This window comes from Triticum dicoccoides, chromosome 7B (genome assembly GCF_002162155.2).
Source record: "Triticum dicoccoides isolate Atlit2015 ecotype Zavitan chromosome 7B, WEW_v2.0, whole genome shotgun sequence".
Classification (NCBI taxonomy): Eukaryota; Viridiplantae; Streptophyta; class Magnoliopsida; order Poales; family Poaceae; genus Triticum; species Triticum dicoccoides.
The window spans coordinates 53,276,124-53,302,624 of NC_041393.1; the positions used below are offsets into that span (position 1 = coordinate 53,276,124).

Sequence of the window (26,501 nt, forward strand, 5' to 3'; positions counted from 1 at the left end):
GTCTACTTACTCATCAAATTGATATTGATTTTACCGGTGGCGACGGCGAGTGTTGAAAGAGTATTTTCATCAATGAATCTAGTGAAAAGTAAGTTAAGGACTACTATGAGTGATGATCGCTTGAATGATTGCTTGGTGACATTTATTGAACGAGATGTGTTCATGAAAGTAAGTGAAGATGACATAGTTGATGCTTTCATGGCAATGCAAAAACGTAGAGTTACCTAGTGATGTAATTTTCTACTTGTGCTTCTTTCGTGTAAGACTATTCGTATTGTAATTTCGCACATTTGAGATATACTTTGTGAACTAAATTGTTGTGAAATTTGAATTGAGCTATTCATGTTATTATTTTGCTATATTTTGTCTGACACTTGGATTAGTAGAATTTTTTAGAGTGTGCACACCCTTCATTTCATTGCTGGGTACGCCACTGTTTACCAGTGGGTTGTCATGTTTGCACCATCTTGAACAATAACTTATGCACAACAATACCTTGACTCCTTAGCTGTTACCAATGTGTTTCCCCCTCCTTCCCCGGCCATTAGAGTTTCTACGAAATTCTAATCTTCCAAATTAGTATAAGGCATAAGTAGGTGGAGTCGCATTCGGTCACTTCAGTCTTCCGCTGCACCCTGCTGGTCCACTAATGGTGTTGCATTCTGAGGATTTTGTCTCTTTTTTTAGCTGAAAAACTGTTTCAGCATGCGGATGATCTTTGAAACGCCTTCTCATTTGCTCCAAAAAACTTGGATCATCAAAGCACTAAAGTGAATGAATCCACAAGCAGGGAATAATCAGTCAATTAATAAACCATGTTACTAGAATGACATTATCCACAAAAGATATACTCCCTCCGTTCCTAAATGTAAGTCTTTGTAGAGACTCCACTAGATGGACTACATACGAAGCAAAATAAATGAATCTAAACTTAAAATGCATCTATATACATCCGTATGTGGTTTATAGTGGAATCTCTACAAAGACTTACATTTAGGAACGGAGCGAGTACTATATATTACCGCGTATATACGCTTTACCCTAGCCTCCTCCTTAGCTTGAAGCCTAGCTTCCTCCTCGTCCGCATCCAACTGTAAAAAGAGGGGCGATGCATGGAAGAAAGAGTTAAGCAGCAAAATGTTAGATGCACTCACGCACACCATACAGTAAATTAGCATACATTCTCATCAGAGCCGCTATGTTGTATAGTAGTGTCACCACCATACGGCAAATATGGATCCAAGTGACCCCCAGAGTATTCATCAGCGTCATTAGGGTGCTTCAAGTTAACCCTTTTGTTATATGTACAACCACGGCAGTGACCTTCATTCAATAAAGGAGACAGAGATACGTCATCTAACTACAAAATAGTCAACTAGGCACAACTACATAATAATAACTGAATAACTGAAATGTAAAAAAAATGTGTGCAATAAGTCACTTGCATGTCTGTGCATGAAGATGTTAAATTTATAAGATTATGGATAGATGAAGGGAAACATAACAAAGGGGCAACCAAACAGTGCAATATGAAACACATTTACATTTACACTGATGTATATATAAGTTCAAGGTAACATGACCCCGACATAGGTGAGAAGTACATAATACCATTATCATTGGGTTTAAGCATGTAGAAACAGCTGAGCACAAAATCCTTATATGCTCCTCCGATACGCGCGACTTCCGCAAAGAACAAATTTACGATGCCACTGTGAAATTCATCGCCTCCTTTAGTCCTTGCGGTGAAATTGAGATGATAGTACCACTTACAGTTATGGGGTCTTCCCTCACAAATTGATCGGATGCACACAATATCTTGGAGTTCATACGCAAGGTTCTAAACAGGAAGCATGAGTGGTATGAGTACTGCGACATGAGTAAGCCAATAAAGAGGGTGGAAGTGCGCGAGAGGGAGAGAGCAAACAACCAAAAGATTGTGGTCCTCATTATATTTGTCCAGTAGAGCTTGAACCAATAGGCGTGTATGGTTAATTCTTTCCGGATCTACTGATGACTTTGAAAGCTTCTTCCTTGTGCCATCAGGCCAGTAAAGCGCATGTTGTACAACTTTCTCCATCAAGGAAAGGTCAGCTAGGCACCTAATTTAGATCAGAGCATTCTACTTGATTAGTAGATTGTATTGTATTTCTGAAAAATGGGAAAAATAAAGTGACACAAAGTACTCTGTCAATGCTAAAAGGAACATTCTTGCCAACATTAGCCAAAACACTGGGTAATCGAAACCTTAACTAAAATAATTGGCTAACCAATTTTTGCTAGGATTGGCTGGGGCTCAAGCCAAGCACGCCCGAGTCCCAAAGAAGCTAAACGATTGGGATTTTGACCGTACCACTCAGGTTTAAGCGCCACATTAGGAGATGGGTTATGGTGTGCGTGAAGTGGAGACTGGCGAAGTACTTGTACTAGGATCAATGAAACAATCACAAGTCACAAGTCATAACCACAGTTACAAAATGTCTTCTTAACCTCAACAGATTCCCACAAATGTAATTTAACCAACATGTCAGTTTAGTCTACTTTGTGGCAATTGTCCTTTTCCTGGTTCGTGTTGTCGTATGAGACTCTGATAATTTCTGTGGCCTACTCACAGAAGCATATGACTATTTTTATAAAATTATCAGTTGCAAATGTGAGCACACAGAATAGGAGAAATCCAGTGATGAAGATCTAGAGCGAAGTAGGGAAACTTTACACTGTCTTATCCCGCAGATCATCAAGATGGCGAACAATAGCATCATCAGCTTCCTGTAAGCTCTGGAATGGCCCACCAATAGGAGGATACATATGAACAGATCCCTCACGGTCAGTTCTGATGATAAATGACTTGGGCCAACCACAAGGTCTCCGGGACGTAACGGGTGGCCCAGGACCAGGAGACAAGCGGCCTGATGGTGGGGAGACCAGAATGGTCTCATCATGAGACACTGCATCCACCAGCAGAGAGGAAGAGGAAGCACGAGACGATTCCTCCAATGTTGCAGTGTGGAGAGCCTCCTTCAACAATGAGACACCTGCTGGCTCTCGCGGCACCTGCACATCGTCTTGAGCCGCCGGCTCCGGGCTCCTGAAGTGGAACAAACAGAAATTAATGCAGGATCATTGAGTGAGTAGAGCTCAGTTTATGTCGATTTATATTATATACGAGATGAATAATTTGCATTATCGTCCGGCTATGGCTAAGCTGGTAAAATGAGGAATCCGAAGCGAAGTAGGGGCGAGCAATCGGCCAGAAATCTGACTGAAACCAGGCGATGATCTATTTATTACGAGAACCCTCCCTCTGCAACCCCGCAAACAACCATTTGCATCTAAGCTCGATCGCCACTTAGACAGGGAACGGATCGAAAACGAGAGGGAGGGGTGGCGGGGCGGCCATACCGTGTAGCCAGCAAGCCGTCGCGGGGTTCCGTCGGGGTGGCCATGGAGGTTGGCTTGGTGGGGTGGGGGAGGTACCGGCACCAGGGTCTGGATTTTTTTTTCTTTTCTTTACGACGAGGAGATGGATCGAGGGATTTTCTTCTCAACGGAAAACGTGGAAAGAAGTCCACATAACCCGTATGAATCGGGACTTCGGTTTCCGGCCGCTGGGACTCCCTCGCGAGCCGCGATCTGATCTCCTCTCTTCCATGGCTCGCTGGTGGCTCCTATCAGCCTGCTGCCCGTAGTGTTCCCCGATTTTCTCGTGGATCTCGGTACATGGCCGCCGTCAGTCGAGCACAAGCAGATGATGAGTCCGGTAAACCACCCATGCGACTGCCCATCTCTTCTGGTAACGTTCCTACTACTATTTCTTCCCAGAGCAACGAGAATGTTAACATCACCTGTTGTGACGATGAAGATCGGAGCAGCGCAGCCGAGGATCTCACGGTTCAAATCATGGTCAGCGAGGAGGGTGGATATGCCCTGAATGATATTCTCGCAAAAAGTAGACATCGTGATGGTTCTATATACAGTGATGTGGATTTACTTTGGTGGAAGAAAGAGTATCGTATTGCCGACCGTAACGAGACCCGACTCGAGGCGATGTCATTGTCGGATCCCACGGATTGTGTCGTCCGTGATGGAACTTGCATGACTCATGATCCTTTACCGAAAAAGGCTTTCGCCCCACTTTATAAATAAAGCAAACCGCCACAAAACATACAACCGAAGCAAGTTCACACACACACACCACCCGAGTCTCACAACACAGTAAACAGGTTCTGCTGAGGGCACAGCTCAACAAGCCCAAAAGAAAGAAAGAAAACAACACACTCCAGGCGCAAGGAGTCTAGTCTGGATCCGGCGGGGACTCATGATCCTTTTAGCATGCTGCAATTTTACTCGGTGGAGTTGGCTGAAATTCCCGTGGATGGTGGCTTAGTAGAGCTGTATGGGTACATAGCGGTGCGGGATGATATGGATCCATTGCTTAATTATGTCGTCAATATTAGCAGGGATGATCCCATCGTTGTGGAGGAGGGTTCTCTTATCAACATGACTGGCCCTAAGCGAGGGATAGATATGGCGGATAGTGTTCTAATTGAATATGACATGAGGATCAAGGCAGGTGAAGAAGAAAAAGATGACATACAATTGATCGATGGTGCATCACTCATAGGCCACGAAGGCAAATGGGATCAGCCATTCACATTTCGCATCCCTGGTGATGGTGGTGCGGTTGACATAATTTTATCATGTCTTTTATATGCAGTTGAGGCGACTGTAAGGTTCTTATCTCGGAAGTGCAAAGCAGTTTCAATTTGTCTGTCGGATGTTTAAGCAGTGGGTTTAATGAGGAAATCCGGCTCTTTGACGGTGCGGTTGCTGAATCATGTAGCTTAAAAATGTCTGTGGTTGCTGTATTGAAAAATTCTTCGATAGATTTGGAGTTCAAGGTTGCTGCACTGTCATCCAGTTCTGACCACCAACATTGTTGTTCTTTCAAGGCTAAAACCCATGGGCATGATAATCAAGAAATAAAGAATGATTTTGCGTTAATCTCGGTGAAGTTGACTTGGTCAACGTTGCCTGGTAGCTTTTCTGGCTAAGGTTTGTCCGGTCGTATTTTTGTGTCTGTGATTAGCGGGCCAACAGATTAAGAACTTCGACAGTCTTAGGGCCGTGGGCTGACAAACTTGAGTAGTAAGTCTTTAGTTACACTTTTGTCATTTCCTTGCCCTTTTTGCACTGGTGGTATTCCATCCATGTTACATTAGTGTTCCCATCAACTCCAACCATGTTTTGACATGTAAGCGAACCTACTAAATAAACATCTTTGTTCAATATATATATCCGTGTGTTTAATATCTGTAGGGGTTTGTACGGTGTTCAGCCCACATGTCTGTTGAATGTGGTCGGTCATTCGCTTAGCTAGTGTGAGTATGTTGCAATTGGGACCTGTTGTGGTTTCATTTCAAATGAAATAGGGAGCCTCGAGATCTCAGTTCGAAGAGAAATCAATTAATACCATTCAAAGTGTAGATCAATAACTTATCTATAGTTATTTCGTTTGTCCAACATGTAATAGGTTCCAGAGTGAAACAAAACCAACGTTGCAATCATTCGACGACTAAGTGGCAAGCAGTGTGCTTATTGTATTTGTATTCTCTTTATGCTTCATTTTGAGTCAATAAAATCCACCCTTTATTGAAAAAGCAAATACAATCCCAATATCCCAACCCAAAGGTTCTCTGAAACTTTTTTTTCTTGAACTGAAGGTTCTCCGAAACCTTAGAAGACACATACGCTACTAAACTCCCGCTTAACTGCAGGCTGTAATAGAAAGTTCCATCTTCTGAACATGTTCAAACCAAAATCATCCAGGTAACAACTTCACACCAATCCGACCCAAATTTCACCAACGCGACCTGTACAAAAAGGGCTTTTCGGTAAAAAAAAAAAGACATTCAAATTCCTACAGTCCTCAAGGCAAAAAATAGTAGAAACATGGACTAATAGCTTCAAAAAATCCAGCCGAGAGTTACCTTCAATGCTAAAGTACTCTGCTCAGATTTCACTTGCCATCCCAATAATGTTCTTGCCCACGAAGTGCCGAGCCAGCCATGTCCTAGTGCCAAAGCAATCCTGCAAAGACAAGTGATCTAGTAACTAACTTACTGCATCAAGAACCTACGTGTATCATGAATGCTCATGAAAAACCAGTGCAAGCCCATACCATGAACTCTGGCAGACATATAGGAGTAGTATGCAGATGTAAAGATTTTGCACCATCCGGTTCTGAAGGAGATTTTGCAGAAGTATAAATGCCCTTCGCAAAAGCTTTCTGCAATAGCTAGTAGGCCGATTTTGTAACGGCAGTAGTATGAGTATAAGAAATGGCCAATGTGAAGTGAAGGGTTGTGATCTTTCTTACATTAATCGTCAAGGTAGTAGTAGCACCCTGCAGCTTTCTGCTCAGTGTCCTTCACAGAGCCCAGCTTGTTAATCCGAGGCCTGTGGGTCGTCGGATCGGTCCTAAAAGTGACATCTAGATGCTGTGGGGCAGAAGTGGGATGGAAATTCATAAAAATTATTACCATTCAAATAGACCATGAAACCAAGAGATATATTCACTACACTACCAATAGTAAGGGAGAGAGGAGGGGTATTATCAGACTTACTGACAGAAAACGGTTCATTCCAGATGCCAGAAACTCTGGTGCACTTGCAGTACATTCAACCGAAGGTCTTCCCTCGAAAACGAGTACCTTATCGGCCAGGTAGGCTGCCATGATGAAATCATGCTCGACGATGAAAGCCGTTTTCTTTTGGTGAAGGATAAACCTTTTTATCACCTTTGCTGCAATAAGGCGCTGCTCTGAATCAAGATGAGCACTTGGTTCATCTATCAGGTAAATATCAGCAGGCTGCAGACAAAAAAGAGGTCTTGCTAAAATAATTTGACGAGAATGGGACACATACTTGAAGTATATTATTTTTTTAATACACTTAGTCATTAAGCATGCATGTTTTATTAAGAGTGAAGTGCATTCTATCCTCGAGCTATTTCTAGGGTCTCATATAGGACCTGAACCATTGAAAATCATCATCTAGGTCCCTGAAGTGCAATAAGTGACTCATGCTAGGCAAAATATAGTCTTCAGACTATTCTGGTATTGAACTAGCATGAATCACTAATAGCACTTCTGGAATCCATGTGACAATTAAAAAAGTTCTAGAACATACATGGGACCCTGAAAATAGTTTCAGGACCAATGATGCAATTTACTCTTCTTAAATATACTCTGATTAGAGTTACAAGCTCAGATGTATTCTTGTAGGGGAGGGGGTGATCTAAGGTAATCCTACCTTTCCGAGGCAAATACAGAGTTTAACCCTTTGCAGCTCTCCACCAGAAAGATTTGCAACCTGCCTGTCCATGAGTTCCTCAATTTTCATTGGTTTCATGACATCAGATCTGAACTGAGCTTGCGTGCATGATCCAGGTATTTTCTCGTGCAGAAGGTCCCTCACTGATACTGTAGAGCTATATTTGGAGACCAATTCCTGACGCTTGTATGAGACAGTATATGCAGGCATGTCAACTTGCTCATCACTTACTTCGTCTGGTTTCAATTCCCCCGCCTGAAAAAAGGCAAAAGACAATTGATGAAACTGCTAAAAGAAATAGGCCTGTAGTGTAACGCCCCGAGACCGATGCTACAGAAGACTTCCAGCTATTCCGAGTTTTGCCATGTGTTTTCTTTTGTGCTTGCTCTTTTATTTTTGCATTGCATCATGTCATCATGCCATTTAATTTTTTTAAAACTCAACTAAATAAATTGCATGGATCTTCGGTCCATTTAAACCGAGGGAACTCACATGGGGACTTCTCTTTATAACATACCCTCCCGATATTTAGGGAGCTATATTTAAATATTTCATTTTTGAAATTGATCATAACACACTTGCAAAATATCCCATGCCGTTGTTATCTCAATTCTTGGTCTCCAACCTTGCCCATAAATTATTTCATCATTTTCCGGAGCTCCACCAAAAATCCGAACATTTTTGGACCTTCCCAAACCCTCACTTCCGTTCAAACCCATTTGAATTAAATTCAAATGAGTTTGAATTTAAATCGTGCATTCGTGCCTCTTTTCTATTTTTCCTGGATCGAGCTCATTTTTGTGAGTCCGAGAAAATTATCCCCATGCGCAAATCTTCCCCCTAACCTCTCTTTCCTTTCTTTCTTTTCTCTGTTCTGTTTTTTATTCATTAAGAGAGAGAGAGAGAGAGAGAGGTAAGCCCAGCAGGCCATCTAGGCCCATCCGCAGCCCAGCTTCTCCATAGCCCAGCCGGCCGGCCTCTAAGGCCCAGCCCACCTAACCCCCTCTCTAACCCTAGCCCGACCGCTCCCAGCGGAGCTCTGCTCGATCCCTTTCTCCTCCCCTCGTTCCTCCTCCAGCGCCGTCGCACGCACTCCCGCATCTCTCCCTCCTCGCGCTACACCCCCCTGCCCGATCCTCCCGCATCTCTCCCTCTCCCTCGCTCGTGCCCACCATCGCCTCGCCCAACCACCTCCTCGCCATCGTCCATGTCCACGGCTGCGCCCCGTTGAACCGCGCTCAACCTCCCTGCACTCCTCCCTCCTCTCGCTCGCAGCGCTCCTCCCGATCCATCTGCGCCGAGCCCCGCGGCCGCTTCGTCCATGTCGCCCCGCGCCTCCGTCCCGCGAGACCGCCCGCTCCTTCCATGGCCACGCCTCGCCGTCTGAGCTGCTGCTCCCGTCGGCCTGCCACCGCGCCTCCTCGCCGAGGCCACCTGGTTCATCCTCCACGCCATGGCCAACCCGACCCCAAGCTCCTGCTGCAGCCGCTTCTTCCCAGCTCCGCCCCTACTTCTCCGGCTTCGTCCTCGACCGGACAGCATCGGCCGAGCCGCTCCTTCCGCCGCCATGGCCTTGCGCCTCTCCGTCGACCACCAGGGTCCTCCCCTGCCGCCGCCTTGGTCCCTGCCTGAGCTCTTCTGCCCGTCATAGACAGGAGCTGGAGCTCCTTACCGCATCGCTACCTCCCCGTCGCTGCGCCAGCCTCCTGCATCGCGCCAAGTCCCAACATCGCGCCCCTGTTGCTGTTGACGCCAAGCCCAACGGTCACCAAGCGTGAAATTTGCCAAGTACCACCAAGTTCCTGATGGATGCGCCAAGTCCCCAGCGAGACCTGTTTTCGTCAAGTTCGACTACACGGCTATGACCTCGGAGTTGGACCGCAAGCGCCAAGTACCCCACCGGCAAGACCACACGGACGCTCGAACGACTACAGGACCGGAACACCTACTACATGGATACGCCAAGTTCCGCTTCGAAAATGTACGGCTACACGACGACCCGCCGAGATCCCGTGAACGTCTACTTCCACTACCGCCGCCGCCGTGTACGACTACTTCCTCTACCGACACCGTGTACAACTACTTCCACGACGTCCCGTGAACGCCTACTTCCTCTACACCGCTCCGAACTCGTTCCGCCCTGAATGCACGCTTCGAAGGTATAAACCCCGAGGCGACCGCCCGTGAATAAATGCATGTGTTGTATGAGATGCACCATATGTTTGCACCGTGCCCGAATTGTCACTCGTTTGCCATGCCACCGTCCCGTGGGAACCCGGAAGTCGGGAGCACCCCACCATCTCTAGCATGTTGCGCACATCCGCACACTTCTCTCTTGCATCGGTATCTCAATCGAGTTATCGGAACCGATATGTTGCCGTGGCACCATTTTCGGATATGCTGCCGTGGCACCATTTTCGTTATCGTTGCCGTGGCACCCCTTTTGTTCCGCCATGGTGACCAGATGCTCCCTATCATGCTCATGTCAACATTTTCATAAAAATTGCATAAAACTTGCATATGTCATCCGCATCATGATAACAACAATTAAAATGCTTAAAATTGTTGTTTGCTTTAATTGCTAAATGACATATGGGGATTTTTCGGAATTGTTGTTTGTTGTTTCCGGCCTCATTTAAACTTGCCTAAACATGTAGTTCAATTATGCTTCACCCCTTGCCATGTTTAATAACATTTAATATTGTTGTACCTAAACGAGAGAGAACTAAATAATTCGATGTGATGTTTCGTCAATATGCAACTCGTTGCATATTGAGCTCCACTTAAATTGTAGTGTTGTTTGCTCCACCTTGCCATGCCATGCCTCATTAAACCGGACATGCATCATATTTGTTTGTGCATCATGCCATGCTTATGTGCTGGTTGTTTACCATATTGTTTGCTTCTTTCCAGGTTGCTTCTCTCGTTAGCTTCGGTTTCGTTCCGGAGTTGTGAGGATTCGTTCGACTACGTCCGTTTGTCTTTTTCATGGACTCATTCTTCTTCCTAGCGGAATCTCAGGCAAGATGACCATTACCCTCGATATCACTTCTATCTTTGCTTGCTAGTTGCTTCGTTCTATCGCTATGCTGCGTTACCTATCCCTTGTTTACCATGCCTCCCATATTGCCATGTCAGCCTGTAACCTTTTTCACCCTTCCTAGCAAACCGTTGCTTGGCTATGTTACCGCTTTGCTTAGCCCTCTTATACTGTTGCTAGTTGCAGGTGAAGTTGAAGATTGCTCCATGATGGACAGGATTATGTTGGGATATCACAATATCTCTTATTTAATTAATGCATCTATATACTTGGTAAAGGGTGGAAGACTCGGCCTTATGCCTGGTGTTTTGTTCCACTCTTGCCGCCTTAGTTTCCGTCATATCGGTATTATTTTCCCGGATTTTGCGTTCCTTACGCGGTTGGGTGATTTATGGGACCCCCTTAACAGTTCGCTTTGGATAAAACTCCTCCAGCAAGGCCCAACCTTGGTTTTACCATTTGCCACCTAAGCCTTTTTCCCTTGGGTTCTGCAGACTCAAGGGTCATCTTTATTTTAACCCCTCCGGACCAGTGCTCCTTCGAGTGTTGGCCCGAAATGAGCTGCCTGCGGGGCCACATCGGGGAAACTTGAGGGCTGGTTTTACTCGTAGCTAGTCTCATCCGGTGTTGCCCTGAGAACGAGATATGTGCAGCTCCTATCGGGATTTGTCAGCGCATCGGGCGGCTTTGCTGGTCTTGTTTTACCATTGTCGAAATGTCTTGTAAACCGGGATTCTGAGTCTGGTCGGGTCTTCCTGGGAGAAGGTCTATTCCTTCGTTGATCGCGAGAGCTTGTCATGGGCTAAGTTGGGACACCCCTGCAGGGTATAATCTTTCGAAAGCCGTGCCTGCGGTTATAGGCAGATGGGAATTTGTTAATGTCCGGTTGTAGATAACTTGACACCTGATCCGAATTAAAACGCATCAACCGCGTGTGTAGCCGTGATGGTCTCTTTTCGGCGGAGTCTGGGAAGTGAACACGGTTTTTGAGTTATATTTGACGTAAGTAGAAGTTCAGGATCACTTCTTGGTCATTGCTAGTTCACGACCGTTCCATTGCTTCTCTTCTCGCTCTTATTTGCGTATGTTAGCCACCATATATGCTAGTCGCTGCTGCAACCTCACCACTTTACCCCTTCATTTCCCATAAGCTTAAATAGTCTTGATCTCGCGGGTTTTGAGATTGCTGAGTCCTGGTGACTCACCAGATACTATCACAACAGTTGCAGGTGCCGATGATGCGAGTGCAGATGATGCAACCGAGCTCAGATGGGAGCTCAACGAAGATCTTAGTTGTTGCTATGTGTTGTTTCTTGTTGATCAGTAGTGGAGCCCAGTCGGGACGATCGGGGATCTAGCAGTTGGGTTATCTTCTTTTCTTTTGGCTTCGTCCGTAGTCGAACTATGTGTGTACTCTGAATGATGTATGATTTATTATTTGTTCATTGTGTGAAGTGGCGATTGTAAGTCAACTCTTTATCCCATTCTTGTTCATTACATGGGATTGTGTGAAGATGACCCTTCTTGCGACAAAACCACAATGCGGTTATGCCTCTAAGTCGTGCTTCGACACGTGGGAGATATAGCCGCATCGTGGGTGTTACAAGTTGGTAATCAGAGCCATCCCCGACTTAGGAGCCCCCTGCTTGATTGTTTGCTGGCGTTGTTGAGTCTAGAACAAAAATGTTTTGAGTCTTAGGAGTATATATATCGGAGAGTAGGATTCTTTTTACTCCTCAGTCCCTTCGTCGCTCTGGTAAGGTCTCCTGACGTAGATGTTTTGACTTTCCTCTCCTCAAATTTCACTAAAAAAAATTTAGGATCACGCGGGTATCTTGGAATCGTTTCGATGGTTTTGTGACGAGAACATTGTTCTTGGTGCCTCCTGTCTATTATGTGGCATTGACCCGGGGAGTTGAGCTCTGAGGTGTTGTCGTCACAATTTTATCGTTGCAGTTCTGGAATACCTGAGTTTTGCCGACATCGAAAATCTCTTTTATGCAGTTGTTGGTGAGATAACCTCGATAACCCAGTACTGGGGCGAGCTCGAGAGTATTGCCATAACTCGTATAACGGATGCTTTTCGAAGGTTGAGGTACATGATTTCCGAAGGTTTCTTGGTTATGTGTTGACGGATGGATACAACTTGGATGTAGGAATTGTTAGTTTTGGGTGAGATATATATTGCTTCCCCTGTATCCCCAACACCAGATTGCATAACCAGAAAGTTTCGGGAGTTTTATAGGTGGGAATTCAAGTAGCTCCTAGAATATCTTTTCGACAGATGCATGATATGAGATTGGGGTTCGACGTCTAGTGGTCCGCCTTTCCACGGTCGTTTTTACAGTGTTCTCGTTGTGTCTTAAAGAACCCTTGGCTATGCTGGTTCGAGGACACTTCGTATGTCATGTGCACTGCCTTGTACATGATGGTGCTGTACACTCGAGCCCGTGTGGGCCCCACCACAAAAACTTCAAACGAAATCTCTATCATATGTTTGTTCCGGCTTATTCTGCAAGCCAAATCCTTTGTTTTGTTTTATATGTGATATTCGAGTTGCTTCGAAGTCAAATGTTGAATCCATACCTTTCCTAAATGGTTTTCTCATATTGCTATGTGAATACTAATCCTTCTTGATCATCGAGATCGTCATGTTAATTCTTTTCCAACTGGCGTGCTTCTCTTCAAGTGGATCCGATCATCTCAACATCAGCAAGATCAATTCTAAGTTTTCTCAACGACGTTTGTTTCATCTGCCCCAAGTTGCCTTTGTTTTCCCGCCCTCCCACCCTTTTTCTTCAAGGACTCAGATTTCTTAATCATATATCCTTTTATTTGTGGGAAGTCTCTCCATTCTTTTTCGTCAATGTTCTTATCCGGTGATTCTCAGGAAGATACTAACGGAGCTTTGAGTTCATCATTTTTTCATTCTTTTCTTCTCCGGTGGATTTACCTCAAGCTTTCGGTGTTGATCATATCCTTATCCTCGTTCAAATGCTATCCCATGCCGGTGCCTCTCATAATTGTTCACCTCTCTCTATTCTTATTCGGAGTGCTCAAGATATCTCGGAAGTTTCGTGTTTCCATTCTCAATCAGTTCAAGTTATTTTGAGGTTGTTATCTCATTCAAGTCATTTAATTCAACCGGTGCAATCCCCCCCCTTTTTCAATCAATCGTTCAATGGTGTATCTTTTAGTGGGCCCTAACCCACAGGTCTTTTTCAGGATCTTACCTGACTCTTCTAATTCTCTCGGAGTTATTCCCAAATTCATTTCAAAGTTTGATGTAAGAATGAAATTTCATCAGTCATATGTCTTTCTCCAAGATCTTTCAATTTTTTTCGTTGTTGGTTCAATTTTTCTAATTTTCATCCCGGAGTATCTCAACAATTCATGGTGGTGTTTCTCGTTGTCATTCTCGAATTTTGAAGACCGAAGAAGGATTTCTCCTAAATCTTGGTCCGTTCTCTTGAAGATTCATGGTTCTAGCTTTATGCCATCCTCTCATAATTGTTTTCGATTGTGAGAATTCATTTCACCCATCCAGAGAAATTCAGGAGTCTTTTCAGTTTCATTCTCCGGAGCCAATCATCTCAGAATTATTCATTCCAACTTTCAGCTTTCAGTTCTCCAAATCTTACCGGTGCATCGTTCAAGTTTACTTTATTCAGTTCATGATCTCTTTGTTCTCAGGTATCCAAATCCCCTCAAGTATTTTCATTCTTTTTCCAATTCTTCCCGGTGAATTGTGCCTTTGCTACTCTCTTTTCCAATTTTACGGTGGTTTGTTCAATATTTCACTTCCTTCATTATCATATCAATTCATTCATTGTTTCCAAATTCCACCGGTGGTTCCATCAATACCTTCTCAAGTTTACGCTATATCTCTCTTAATCCTTTCTACGAGAATAAGTAGTATGCCAAATCCGTTGCTTGTCATCAATTTAAATTGGTGAAGGATGCGCATAACGTAATTCTTATTATTGTTTCATCCAAGTGATCTAGTTTCTTCTTTCCAGAGTTGTTCATCATGTCATTTTTCTCGGTTCGAGATGCTTCATCTTTTCTTTTCTGGAGTTCCAAGTTTTCCGCATTATCTCGTCGCGAAGCTCCATCTAAATCATCACAAGGCTTCACCTTGTATTTTCAACTTCTCTTTCTTTCTATCATCCTTTTATTACCGGAGTTCTTCATGGAGGCTCTACATGATGGTTCATCAAGGATTTAATTCCTTCTCAAAGTGTTCATCGAGATTCTTTTCAGAGGAGTTCAAGTATTCTTCTTCTTGCATTTCAAAGTGCTATTCTTTCTACCTTATCTTTTGAGATGGTGTTATATCACTCTTGACAATTTCCATTCTTGTTTCATGATTCATATGTTGTCAAGAACGAGGTATTTTAAATCCATCCATCTCTTCCTTGGAGTTATATTGGTATAGATTTCACCTAAAGCCTTCCCTAAGGAATGTTGTATTGTGGTGCTTATCAATGATCCAAGTTTTCTCCTATCCTCTCGGCAAAAGCAGTTTTCATCTCTTCGTTGATCTCGAGCAAGCATTTGTTTTTTGTTAGTGGCAGAATTTCACCTCATAATTTTGAGATGTTTTCCATAAGCCCACAACAAGCTTGTGCTTTTCGTTGTTGGTTTTCCAACAACTCCGCTCTAACCTTCTTGGAAGGGTGCTTTCCAAGCTCATTTGTGGCAGAAGTTGGCATTTTCTTCTCCATTCTGTTATTCCAATGATTTATCTTCTATTCTTTCGTTCCGGAGGCATTGTGATGTTGCTCTCTTCACTCATCTTCTCGTATTGAAGATCTTGTTCTTTTCGTGCTTATCCATCTAACCGGAATGTTGTGTCATCTCTTCAAGTTCTTTTCATCTTATCAAGTCTTGTTTCTATTTTTCTATCGGAGTGTTGTCCGAATTTGATCATCCTTGTTCCTTGTTTATCTTGTTTCAACCAGAGTGGTTCCAATTCCTTCTTGTCCTTTGTACTCGTCATTCATAGCTTTGCAACCTCCAAGGTTCAAATGGTGTTCCTTGTTTCTATTTTTCTACCGCAGTGCTCTCAATTGTGTTCAACTCCATTGTGTTCTCTCTTTCAACTTTTCAACCTCTCAAGGTTCGTGGTTTCACTCGTTCGTCAAAGAAGCAACTTAGTTTTACCTCTTCTCTTCCTCTTCCGTTTCTCTCCGGTGCCATCCTAGATCTCGGGACGAGATCCTCTTGTAGTGGTGGAGTGTTGTAACGCCCCGAGACCGATGCTACAAAAGACTTCCAGCTATTCCGAGTTTTGCCATGTGTTTTCTTTTGTGCTTGCTCTTTTATTTTTGCATTGCATCATGTCATCATGCCATCATGCCATTTAATTTTTTTAAAACTCAACTAAATAAATTGCATGGATCTTCGGTCCATTTAAACCGAGGGAACTCACATGGGGACTTCTCTTTATAACATACCCTCCCGATATTTAGGGAGCTATATTTAAATATTTCATTTTTGAAATTGATCATAACACACTTGCAAAATATCCCATGCCGTTGTTATCTCAATTCTTGGTCTCCAACCTTGCCCATAAATTATTTCATCATTTTCCGGAGCTCCACCAAAAATCCGAACATTTTTGGACCTTCCCAAACCCTCACTTCCGTTCAAACCCATTTGAATTAAATTCAAATGAGTTTGAATTTAAATCGTGCATTCGTGCCTCTTTTCTATTTTTCCTGGATCGAGCTCATTTTTGTGAGTCCGGGAAAATTATCCCCATGCGCAAATCTTCCCCCTAACCTCTCTTTCCTTTCTTTCTTTTCTCTGTACTGTTTTTTATTCATTAAGAGAGAGAGAGAGAGAGAGGTAAGCCCAGCAGGCCATCTAGGCCCATCCGCAGCCCAGCTTCTCCATAGCCCAGCCGGCCGGCCTCTAAGGCCCAGCCCACCTAACCCCCTCTCCAACCCTAGCCCGACCGCTCCCAGCGCAGCTCTGCTCGATCCCTTTCTCCTCCCCTCGTTCCTCCTCCAGCGCCATCGCACGCACTCCCGCATCTCTCCCTCCTCGCGCTGCACCCCCCTGCCCGATCCTCCCGCATCTCTCCCTCTCCCTTGCTCGTGCCCACCATCGCCTCGCCCAACCACCTCCTCGCCATCGTCCATGTCCACGGCTGCGCCCCGTTGAACCGCGCTCAACCTCCCTGCACTCCTCCCTCCTCTCGCTCGCACCGCTCCTCCCGATCCATCTGCGCCGAGCCCCGCGGCCGCTTCATCCATGTCGCCCCGCGCCTCCGTCCCGCGAGACCGCTCGCTCCTTCCATGGCCACGCCTCGCCGTCTGAGCTGCTGCTCCCGTCGGCCTGCCACCGCGCCTCCTCGCCGAGGCCACCTGGTTCATCCTCCACGCCATGGCCAACCCAACCCCAAGCTCCTGCTGCAGCCGCTTCTTCCCAGCTCCGCCCCTACTTCTCCGGCTTCGTCCTCGACCGGACAGCATCGGCCGAGCCGCTCCTTCTGCCGCCATGGCCTTGCGCCTCTCCGTCGACCACCAGGGTCCTCCCCTGCCGCCGCCGTGGTCCCTGCCGGAGCTCTTCTGCCCGTCATAGACAGGAGCTGGAGCTCCTTACCGCATCGCTACCTCCCCGTCGCTGCGCCAGCCTCCTGCATCGCGCCAAGTCCCAACATCGCGCCCCTGTTGCTGTTGACGCCAAGCCCAACGGTCACCGAGCGTGAAATTTGCCAAGTACCACCAAGTTCCTGATGGATGCGCCAAGTCCCCAGCGAGACCTGTTTTCGTCAAGTTCGACTACACGGCTATGACCTCGGAGTTGGACCGCAAGCGCCAAGTACCCCACCGGCAAGACCACACGGACGCTCGAACGACTACAGGACCGGAACACCTACTACATGGATACGCCAAGTTCCGCTTCGAAAATGTACGGCTACACGACGACCCGCCGAGATCCCGTGAACGTCTACTTCCACTACCGCCGCCGCCGTGTACGACTACTTCCTCTACCGACACCGTGTACAACTACTTCCACGACGTCCTGTGAACGCCTACTTCCTCTACACCGCTCCGAACTCGTTCCGCCCCGAATGCACGCTTCGAAGGTATAAACCCCGAGGCGACCGCCCGTGAACAAATGCATGTGTTGTATGAGATGCACCATATGTTTGCACCGTGCCCGAATTGTCACTCGTTTGCCATGCCACCGTCCCGTGGGAACCCGGAAGTCGGGAGCACCCCACCATCTCTAGCATGTTGCGCACATCCGCACACTTCTCTCTTGCATCGGTATCTCAATCGAGTTACTGGAACCGATATGTTGCCGTGGCACCATTTTCGGATATGCTGCCATGGCACCATTTTCGTTATCGTTGCCGTGGCACCCCTTTTGTTCCGCCATGGTGACCAGATGCTCCCTATCATGCTCATGTCAACATTTTCATAAAAATTGCATAAAACTTGCATATGTCATCCGCATCATGATAACAACAATTAAAATGCTTAAATTTGTTGTTTGCTTTAATTGCTAAATGACATATGGGGATTTTCCGGAATTGTTGTTTGTTGTTTCCGGCCTCATTTAAACTTGCCTAAACATGTAGTTCAATTATGCTTCACCCCTTGCCATGTTTAATAACATTTAATATTGTTGTACCTAAACGAGAGAGAACTAAATAATTCGATGTGATGTTTCGACAATATGCAACTCGTTGCATATTGAGCTCCACTTAAATTGTAGTGTTGTTTGCTTCACCTTGCCATGCCATGCCTCATTAAACCGGACATGCATCATATTTGGTTGTGCATCATGCCATGCTTATGTGCTGGTTGTTTACCATATTGTTTGCTTCTTTCCGGGTTGCTTCTCTTGTTAGCTTCGGTTTCGTTCCGGAGTTGTGAGGATTCGTTCGACTACGTCCGTTTGTCTTCTTCATGGACTCATTTTTCTTCCTAGCGGAATCTCAGGCAAGATGACCATTACCCTCGATATCACTTCTATCTTTGCTTGCTAGTTGCTTCGTTCTATCGCTATGCTGCGTTACCTATCCCTTGTTTACCATGCCTCCCATATTGCCATGTCAGCCTCTAACCTTTTTCACCCTTCCTAGCAAACCGTTGCTTGGCTATGTTACCGCTTTGCTCAGCCCTCTTATAGCGTTGCTAGTTGCAGGTGAAGTTGAAGATTGCTCCATGATGGACAAGATTATGTTGGGATATCACAATATCTCTTATTTAATTAATGCATCTATATACTTGGTAAAGGGTGGAAGACTCGGCCTTATGCCTGGTGTTTTGTTCCACTCTTGCCGCCTTAGTTTCCATCATATCAGTATTATTTTCCCGGATTTTGCGTTCCTTACGCGGTTGGGTGATTTATGGGACCCCCTTAACATTTCGCTTTGGATAAAACTCCTCCAGCAAGGCCCAACCTTGGTTTTACCATTTGCCACCTAAGCCTTTTTCCCTTGGGTTCTGCAGACTCAAGGGTCATCTTTATTTTAACCCCCCCGGACCAGTGCTCCTTCGAGTGTTGGCCCGAAATGAGCTGCCTGCGGGGCCACCTCGGGGAAACTTGAGGGCTGGTTTTACTCGTAGCTAGTCTCATCCGGTGTTGCCCTGAGAACGAGATATGTGCAGCTCCTATCGGGATTTGTCAGCGCATCGGGTGGCTTTGCTGGTCTTGTTTTACCATTGTCGAAATGTCTTGTAAACCGGGATTCCGAGTCTGATCGGGTCTTCCTGGGAGAAGGTCTATTCCTTCGTTGATCGCGAGAGCTTGTCATGGGCTAAGTTGGGACACCCCTGCAGGGTATAATCTTTCGAAAGCCGTGCCTGCGGTTATAGGCAGATGGGAATTTGTTAATGTCCGGTTGTAGATAACTTGACACCTGATCCGAATTAAAACGCATCAACCGCGTGTGTAGCCGTGATGGTCTCTTTTCGGCGGAGTCCGGGAAGTGAACACGGTTTTTGGGTTATGTTTGACGTAAGTAGGAGTTCAGGATCACTTCTTGATCATTGCTAGTTCACGACCGTTCCATTGCTTCTCTTCTCGCTCTTATTTGCGTATGTTAGCCACCATATATGCTAGTCGCTGCTGCAACCTCACCACTTTACCCCTTCATTTCCCATAAGCTTAAATAGTCTTGATCTCGCGGGTTTTGAGATTGCTGAGTCCTGGTGACTCACCAGATACTATCACAACAGTTGCAGGTGCCGATGATGCGAGTGCAGATGATGCAACCGAGCTCAGATGAGAGCTCAACGAAGATCTTAGTTGTTGCTACGTGTTGTTTCTTGTTGATCAGTAGTGGAGCCCAGTCGGGACGATCGGGGATCTAGCAGTTGGGTTATCTTCTTTTCTTTTGGCTTCGTCCGTAGTCGGACTATGTGTGTACTCTGAATGATGTATGCTTTATTATTTGTTCATTGTGTAAAGTGACGATTGTAAGCCAACTCTTTATCCCATTCTTGTTCATTACATGGGATTGTGTGAAGATGACCCTTCTTGCGACAAAACCACAATGCGGTTATGCCTCTAAGTCGTGCTTCGACACGTGGGAGATATAGCCGTATCGTGGGTGTTACATGTAGGTAGCTGCCAAGCATATTTGAGAGAAAGGATTATACCAGCATACGAATAAATGTTGTCTTCCCGGTACCATTCTCACGAAGCATGACAATTATTTGGGAACCATTAAAGCTACCTTCTGTGACCGAAAGCTTGAAGCCACGTCTTGTTTTGATCATGGCAGGATAGTTGTAGCATTGGTGTATCTGACCCTCTGTTTTCTCCTCGGTAGACTCGGTGACCTATGAAGCAAAGCAAGATTGCCTTAGATACAAGATCACATCTTAAGTACTAAATTGGCGCTCTAATGAGAAATTGTTTGTCCACAATCTTAGTATCCTTACTCGAAATGTGAGTTTCTCCTCACGGAAACGCAAATTTTCTGTTGGTATGAAGCCATTTAGGAAAATGTTAATTCCTTCTCTGACTGAAGAGGGTAAAGTAACAACACCATATGCTCCTGGAGTCCCATAAAGACAGCATATGTAGTCTGATAAGTAGTCGAGAATGCTAAGATCATGCTCCACAACAATTACATAACTGCAAAATATAAAGTGCGTATTTTCTCTTATCTGTATAATGAATAAATCAAATTACTAGGAATCTTATATTTTGTGAGATAATTGAGACGTATGTCCTCTTTACCTTTTGGGTTGAAGCAATGAACGGATAGCTTGTGCAGCTTTCAACCTTTGTTTCACGTCGAGATAGCAGGATGGTTCATCAAATATATAAATGTCTGCCCCCTTCATGGCACGAGCAGCAATAGCAAATCTTTGCAGCTCACCACCAGATAAACCTGAGACCAGGGCCGGTCCTGAGATTTTGGGGGCCCGGGGCGAAACTAAAACCCGGGGCCCTTACTATAGACATCATAATAATAACAATGAAATGTGTATATAATAAATATTATCAATAGCAATTAAATGAATTCAAAATTACTATTCGAATCAAATAATTTATACACATTACCTTAAAACTTTCTTCTACGTTCCTCCATGCAAAGTCACTTATGATAGGGTCGATGTCAATCTCATCCAATAATTTCTTCTCAATGCAAAATGCAGGAAAGCCATTTAACCTCTCCTGAGTCATTGTTGACCTCAAATAATTCTTCAATAATTTTAACTTTGGAAAGCTTCTTTCGGCCGATGCGACCGTGAAAGCAATGGAGATATTAGAATAGCAATCAACTTCTCTGACAATGCTCGAAAATCTCCATAGCAGACACTACAATAGAAGATCTTACAAGAGAAGCAAAAAACTTTATCGAGAACTTTTGAATAAACTAGCCACTTTCTATTATGTTTCTCTCCATTGCTTAATTTCCTATGATAATGAGCATATGAAAAATGTCTTCCTGCTCCATCTACATGGTATTCCATTTTTTCCCTCTCTCACAGCCCTTTCTCAACTAAAATGTCTCTTGATTTAGTATCAAGATTATCCCGATTGCTTGGATCATAAATATTAGGAGTATGAACATGTTGTTCATCAAGACTAGCAAACTATGTGTGTGCATCTGATGAATTACTTACATTCTGATCAAAGTCACTTACATTGTTACTTCCGATGTTGATGTCGACATTTTCTTCTCCCTGGTAATATTCTGAATTCCCAATAGGTTACAGCTCTTCCTCTATGGCAACCATCGCCAACTCATCATCTTGCTTTATCAAAAGCAGTGGAAGCACCAATTTTACTCCTGAGAAATTTGTGCATATCTCCCTGTTGTGATTGTACCAATTTTTCCACGGCCTTCTTTATTTTCCTTTTATCGCTACCTGATGCATATGTCTTATTTCCTTTACAACATGATAACACACAATGCTGGAAAAACAAATGTTGCTTCAATTGGTGAACTGTACCGACTTATGCACCAAGGAACAACAATATGATATACTACCTGATGGTCGATTCGGTGATAGTGACGAGCTTTAGTGCGTGTGCCAAGTGCCAACATAGAATTGCAGATGGGAGTCCGTGGAATTGAAATCAGCCGCAAACTAGATTAGACGTTTTCCTAACTGCCTATACAGAATTACAATGGGGGCCCTAGAAATTGAAATCAGCAGCTAATTAGGAAGGAAATTACCAGGACGCAGGAGAGATAGGAGCCGGCAATACGCCAATACCGGTACGAACGTCGGGCGGCGGCGGCGGCTTAGGGCTCGAATAGATGTGCCTGCATGATTGCCTTGATGGAATTGGAAAGGCTCGCGTAGATCGCTCTTTTTTTCAGGTGGAGAACTCGCCGGGGCTGAATCGATCGCTGGGGTGGGCGATCGGCCTGCTGCCTGCTGCCCTCGTACGTGAAAGACTAAAGCCCAGTGCCCAGCCCTTTCATATTTCTTTTTTTTTGCGTACCTGGGTGGGGGCCCTTGGATTTTGGGGGCCCGGGGCGGCCGCCCCCCCTGCCCCCCCAGGGCCGGCCCTGCCTGAGACGTCTCGGTCCATAACTTTATTCAGTTCAAGAAAATCACATAACGTGTCCTTCACTTGTCTCTCATCTACCGTGTTAAGAAGGTCCCCAACCTTCCCTTTAACAGATTTTCGAATATTGTCAACATATTGAGGTTTCATAGTTGCCTGAAACCATGCACCATAGATGTTACACAGAATGCATAACACAGCTTAATGCAAAAGTACACAAAAAGGAAGCAGAAATGTCCTCGAACTACGACCAACTAGTATATGGGCGACTATACTAATGATACTATATGCTGGTATTCAAGGCTATTCAGAAGAAAATATTTCGCAACAATTCTCACGTACAAGAAAATGTCTAAATGTAAACTAAAATATTTGTTATCACGTAGAAGAAAATATATTCTATAATTATCAGCTACATTATCATATTTCCTATTTAATTTCAAAATCGTCGATGCACAATGAAAATTTCTATAACAGTAGAAATAATTATTAGGAATCAAATTCTTTTTTGTGGGCATCCACGACAACATAATAGAATAGCCAGTGATATTAGTTTCATGAGCTGCATTCATAGATTACTGTAGGGGAGTACCTTCATGTTATCTCCCACTAGACGAGTGAAGTATTTCTGAAGTTCAGATCCGCGGAAATACCTAAAAATTTCATCCCAGCTTGGGGCATCCTGCAAAAGTTCTCAATTAGTTTCATAACCTACCAGTATTGGCTCCCCAATATAAGAAAACCCCAGTTTTGGCACAACAAGATAGCAAACATAAATCGGCGTCACTTACTATGAAATTACCCAAGTTCGGTTTTAAAATCCCGGCCAATATTTTAAGTGCAGTAGTTTTCCCAATACCGTTTGTGCCCACCAACCCCAAAACTTGGCCAGGTTTTGGAACAGGAAGCCTACAAAAGATTTAAAATGTTTCTCAGGAACAGCCGAGGCAGACCAAGTCAGCAGCTCGCATACAATAACTGGAACTTAAGGACAGCGGTGGGGTGACCGAATATTATAGAATGAAAAAGATTTGTCTACCTGTGGAGCTTGAAGGAATTGGCCCGTACCGATGTGTCGTCTCCTTGTCAAGACTACTTGGCAAGTTAATAATTTGGATGGCATTGAAGGGACATACCTGTATGAGTAACATTACAACAGAAAGTTATTAAGATTCCGTTGCATATTATGATTGATTAGTACCCAGAAATAACCCCAAAAGGACAGGTAGCTAGACCTTCACAAAAATAGCACATCCAATGCATAGATCCTCCGAAATTAATGACAACTTGGATGATGTAGTAACTTCTATGCACTGACGTCCTGTAAACTTGTGAAAAGAATCAGCAGTCTATGACAGAAACAGTGGCAAAGTGAAGTGATCTCTCATTAGACAAATTCATCTTGGATCCAAAATATGAACTATGTCAAAATGTAATTTAATTTTTATTGAGAAAAAGCAAAGGCTTGTCAATGAATTTATAGAGAAACAAGGTTATGTACATGCCATAGAAGGGCCACACCCAAATTTACAACCCTACAATCCTACGAGCTAGAACCATTCGAAGTATCACCACAATGTAGTACTCCCCTCTTCACCCAGAGTCAAGCCTCAGCCTGAATTGTGTCAAGTGGGCTAGCAATGTCGGGTTGCATGCTAGCGAAGATGGCCGTGTTCCACTGCACCCAATTTGACTAAGGTGTGAGCATGACCATGGAAGAGTTTCCCTTTCTTGGTTGTTGGGGGTGGAGTGGACACTCCAATATCGCCAATCAAAAAATATATCCGTCGGGTTGGGAGCCAGGCAATCAATCATATTTGTGATAGCACCTCATATCACAAGGTAGGCAAGAAGTGCCGGCCAGTAAGCCTCCCAGGATTTCGATTCCTTGATGTTCGTGATCCAACGTCTATCCACTGGAGCTTCGTGGATAGTGCGACGCTTCTGATGGGCCCCTGACTAAAATAAGTAGCTTAGGCACCATCTCAGAGATAACCCTACCATCTAGCCATCGGTCCTCCCAAGATGAGAATGTTTCCTCACCAACCACATTCTTGGTGGATGAAGAGAATGCACTTTCGGGGGAGAATTGACGAGTACTACAAAACTACATGGATGTCACATCAAACTGAACCCAAGCTCTCTTGAGCATCGTTGGGTACCATTCAATACCAATTCAACCAAATGTTCGGTTGTATTGATCAAGTGAACCATGCAACATCGAGCACTAGTAGAAAAGGGGGCAAAGGTCCAGGCCGGGTCAGCCCATTAGTCCCGGTTCAGTCCAGAACCGGGACCCATGGGGGCATTGGACCCGGTTCGTGAGCCCCGGGGGCCGGCCGGGCCACGTGGGCCATTGGTCCCGGTTCGTCTGGACCTTTTGGTCCCGGTTGGTGGGACGAATCGGGACCAATGGGCTTCGCTCCTGGCCCACCATCATTGGTCCCGGTTGGTGGCTTGAACCGGGACCAAAGGCTGCCCTTTAGTCCCGGTTCATGCCACCAACCGGGACCAATGAGGTGCCTATATATACCCCCTCGCCTAAGAGGAGAGCACACTGCTTTGTTTTTTCTGGCCGCCAAGGAGAAGAGGGCTTGGTGGTGCTCTAGCTCACCTTCTATGCACACAAGGTGTTCGATGGAATGCCTGAGCCACACTACTTAAGCTTTCTCCTCTCCAAGCTCGACCTCCAAGCTCAATTTTCCTCAATATTTGTCTAGGTTTAGCGGTCCGTCACGCCCCGTCCCCATCTTCACCGCCGTCGATCACCCGCGTCGGTCTCATCGCCGGCACCACCATGGTGAGCCTCTTGTTCTTATCTTCTTTCTAAAAGAAAAAATATTCTTACTTGTATGTTTAGATAGATACTTGTATTATTTTCTTACTTTTATTATTGCATCTTATATAGTGTGATGGTTTTGGTATCCACCCCCGTCGGCCCTCGTCCTGTCTATGATTCGGATGTGGTATATATTGTCTTTTCATAACTATTGGTTCATTTATTGTTTATGAAAATTATGCCGACCAACGTGACATAGATTTTATTTATCTAGGAGGTTGTTGAACCGTAAATTACAACCAACCCTATTGTCGAGTCGTTAAATTTAGTTGAAGAAGAAAATAATTTCTTGAAGGAAAAAATAAGAAAAATTGAGGAGGAGAAGATGATATTGGAGTTGCATGTTGCGGATGTCGTCGATGATCACAAGATCAAGATGGATGCAATGCGTTTGAAGATTAGAAAATATGCCATTCATACCGAGGCTTGGTATCATTATGTCGTTGGATCAGTTGTTACCATGATTGCGATTATGATCACATTTGTTTTCGCATTGAAATGTTTAACATAGTTTCAATGTATGGTTTAATTAATTTAGATGCTCTGCAGAGCTTTATGTTGTTAGATGATGTTGGGGAACGTAGTAATTTCAAAAATTTCCTACGTACACGCAAGATCATGGTGATGCATAGCAACGAGAGGGGAGAGTGTAATCTACATACCCTTGTAGACTGAAAGCGGAAGCGTTAGAACAACGCGGTTGATGTAGTCGTACGTCTTCATGGCCCGACCGATCAAGCACCGAAACTACGACACCTCCGAGTTCTAGCACACGTTCAGCTCAATGACGTCCCTCGAACTCCGATCCAGCCGAGTGTCGAGGGAGAGTTCCGTCAGCACGACGGCGTGGTGACAATCTTGATGTTCTACCGTCGCAGGGCTTCGCCTAAGCACCGCTACAATATTATCGAGGAGGACTATGGTGGAGGGGGCACCGCACACGGCTAATAGATCTCAAGGATCAATTGTTGTTGTGTCTTTGGGGTGCCCTCCTGCCCCCATATATATAGGAGCAAGGGGGGAGGCGGGCGGCCTATGGAGGAGGCGCACCAAGGGGGGAGTCCTACTCCCACCGGGAGTAGGACTCCTCCTTTCCTTGTTGGAGAAGAAAAGAGGAGGAGAGGGAGAAGGAAAAGGGGGGCGGCCCCCTTGTCCAATTCGGACCAGAGGGGGGGCGCAGGCCTCCTTCCTTTTGGCCTCTCTCCTCTATTCCCGTATGGCCCAATAAGGCCCATATACTCCCCGGCGAATTCCCGTAACTCTCCGGTATTCCGAAAAATACCCGAA

The 26,501-nt window shown here is 44.9% G+C and overlaps 1 protein-coding gene and 2 pseudogenes across 1 annotated transcript; 1 reads left to right on the forward strand and 2 right to left on the reverse strand.

Moving 5' to 3' along the window:
- Positions 1-534: 534 nt before the first annotated feature.
- LOC119338597 lies at positions 535-3,446 on the reverse strand. The gene is made up of 7 exons (XM_037610901.1): positions 3,403-3,446; positions 2,717-3,088; positions 1,931-2,102; positions 1,612-1,840; positions 1,181-1,323; positions 1,023-1,091; positions 535-765 (listed from the first exon to the last, which is right to left on the reverse strand). Exons 1-7 carry the CDS (start codon positions 3,444-3,446, stop codon positions 613-615), a joined length of 1,182 nt encoding a protein of 393 aa, XP_037466798.1. The 3' UTR covers positions 535-612.
- Positions 3,447-3,720: 274 nt separating this feature from the next.
- Positions 3,721-5,054, forward strand: LOC119338598 (annotated as a pseudogene).
- A 1,326-nt stretch (positions 5,055-6,380) lies between these two features.
- The window catches only part of LOC119338599, a 70,239-nt pseudogene continuing 50,118 nt past the window's right edge, over positions 6,381-26,501 (reverse strand).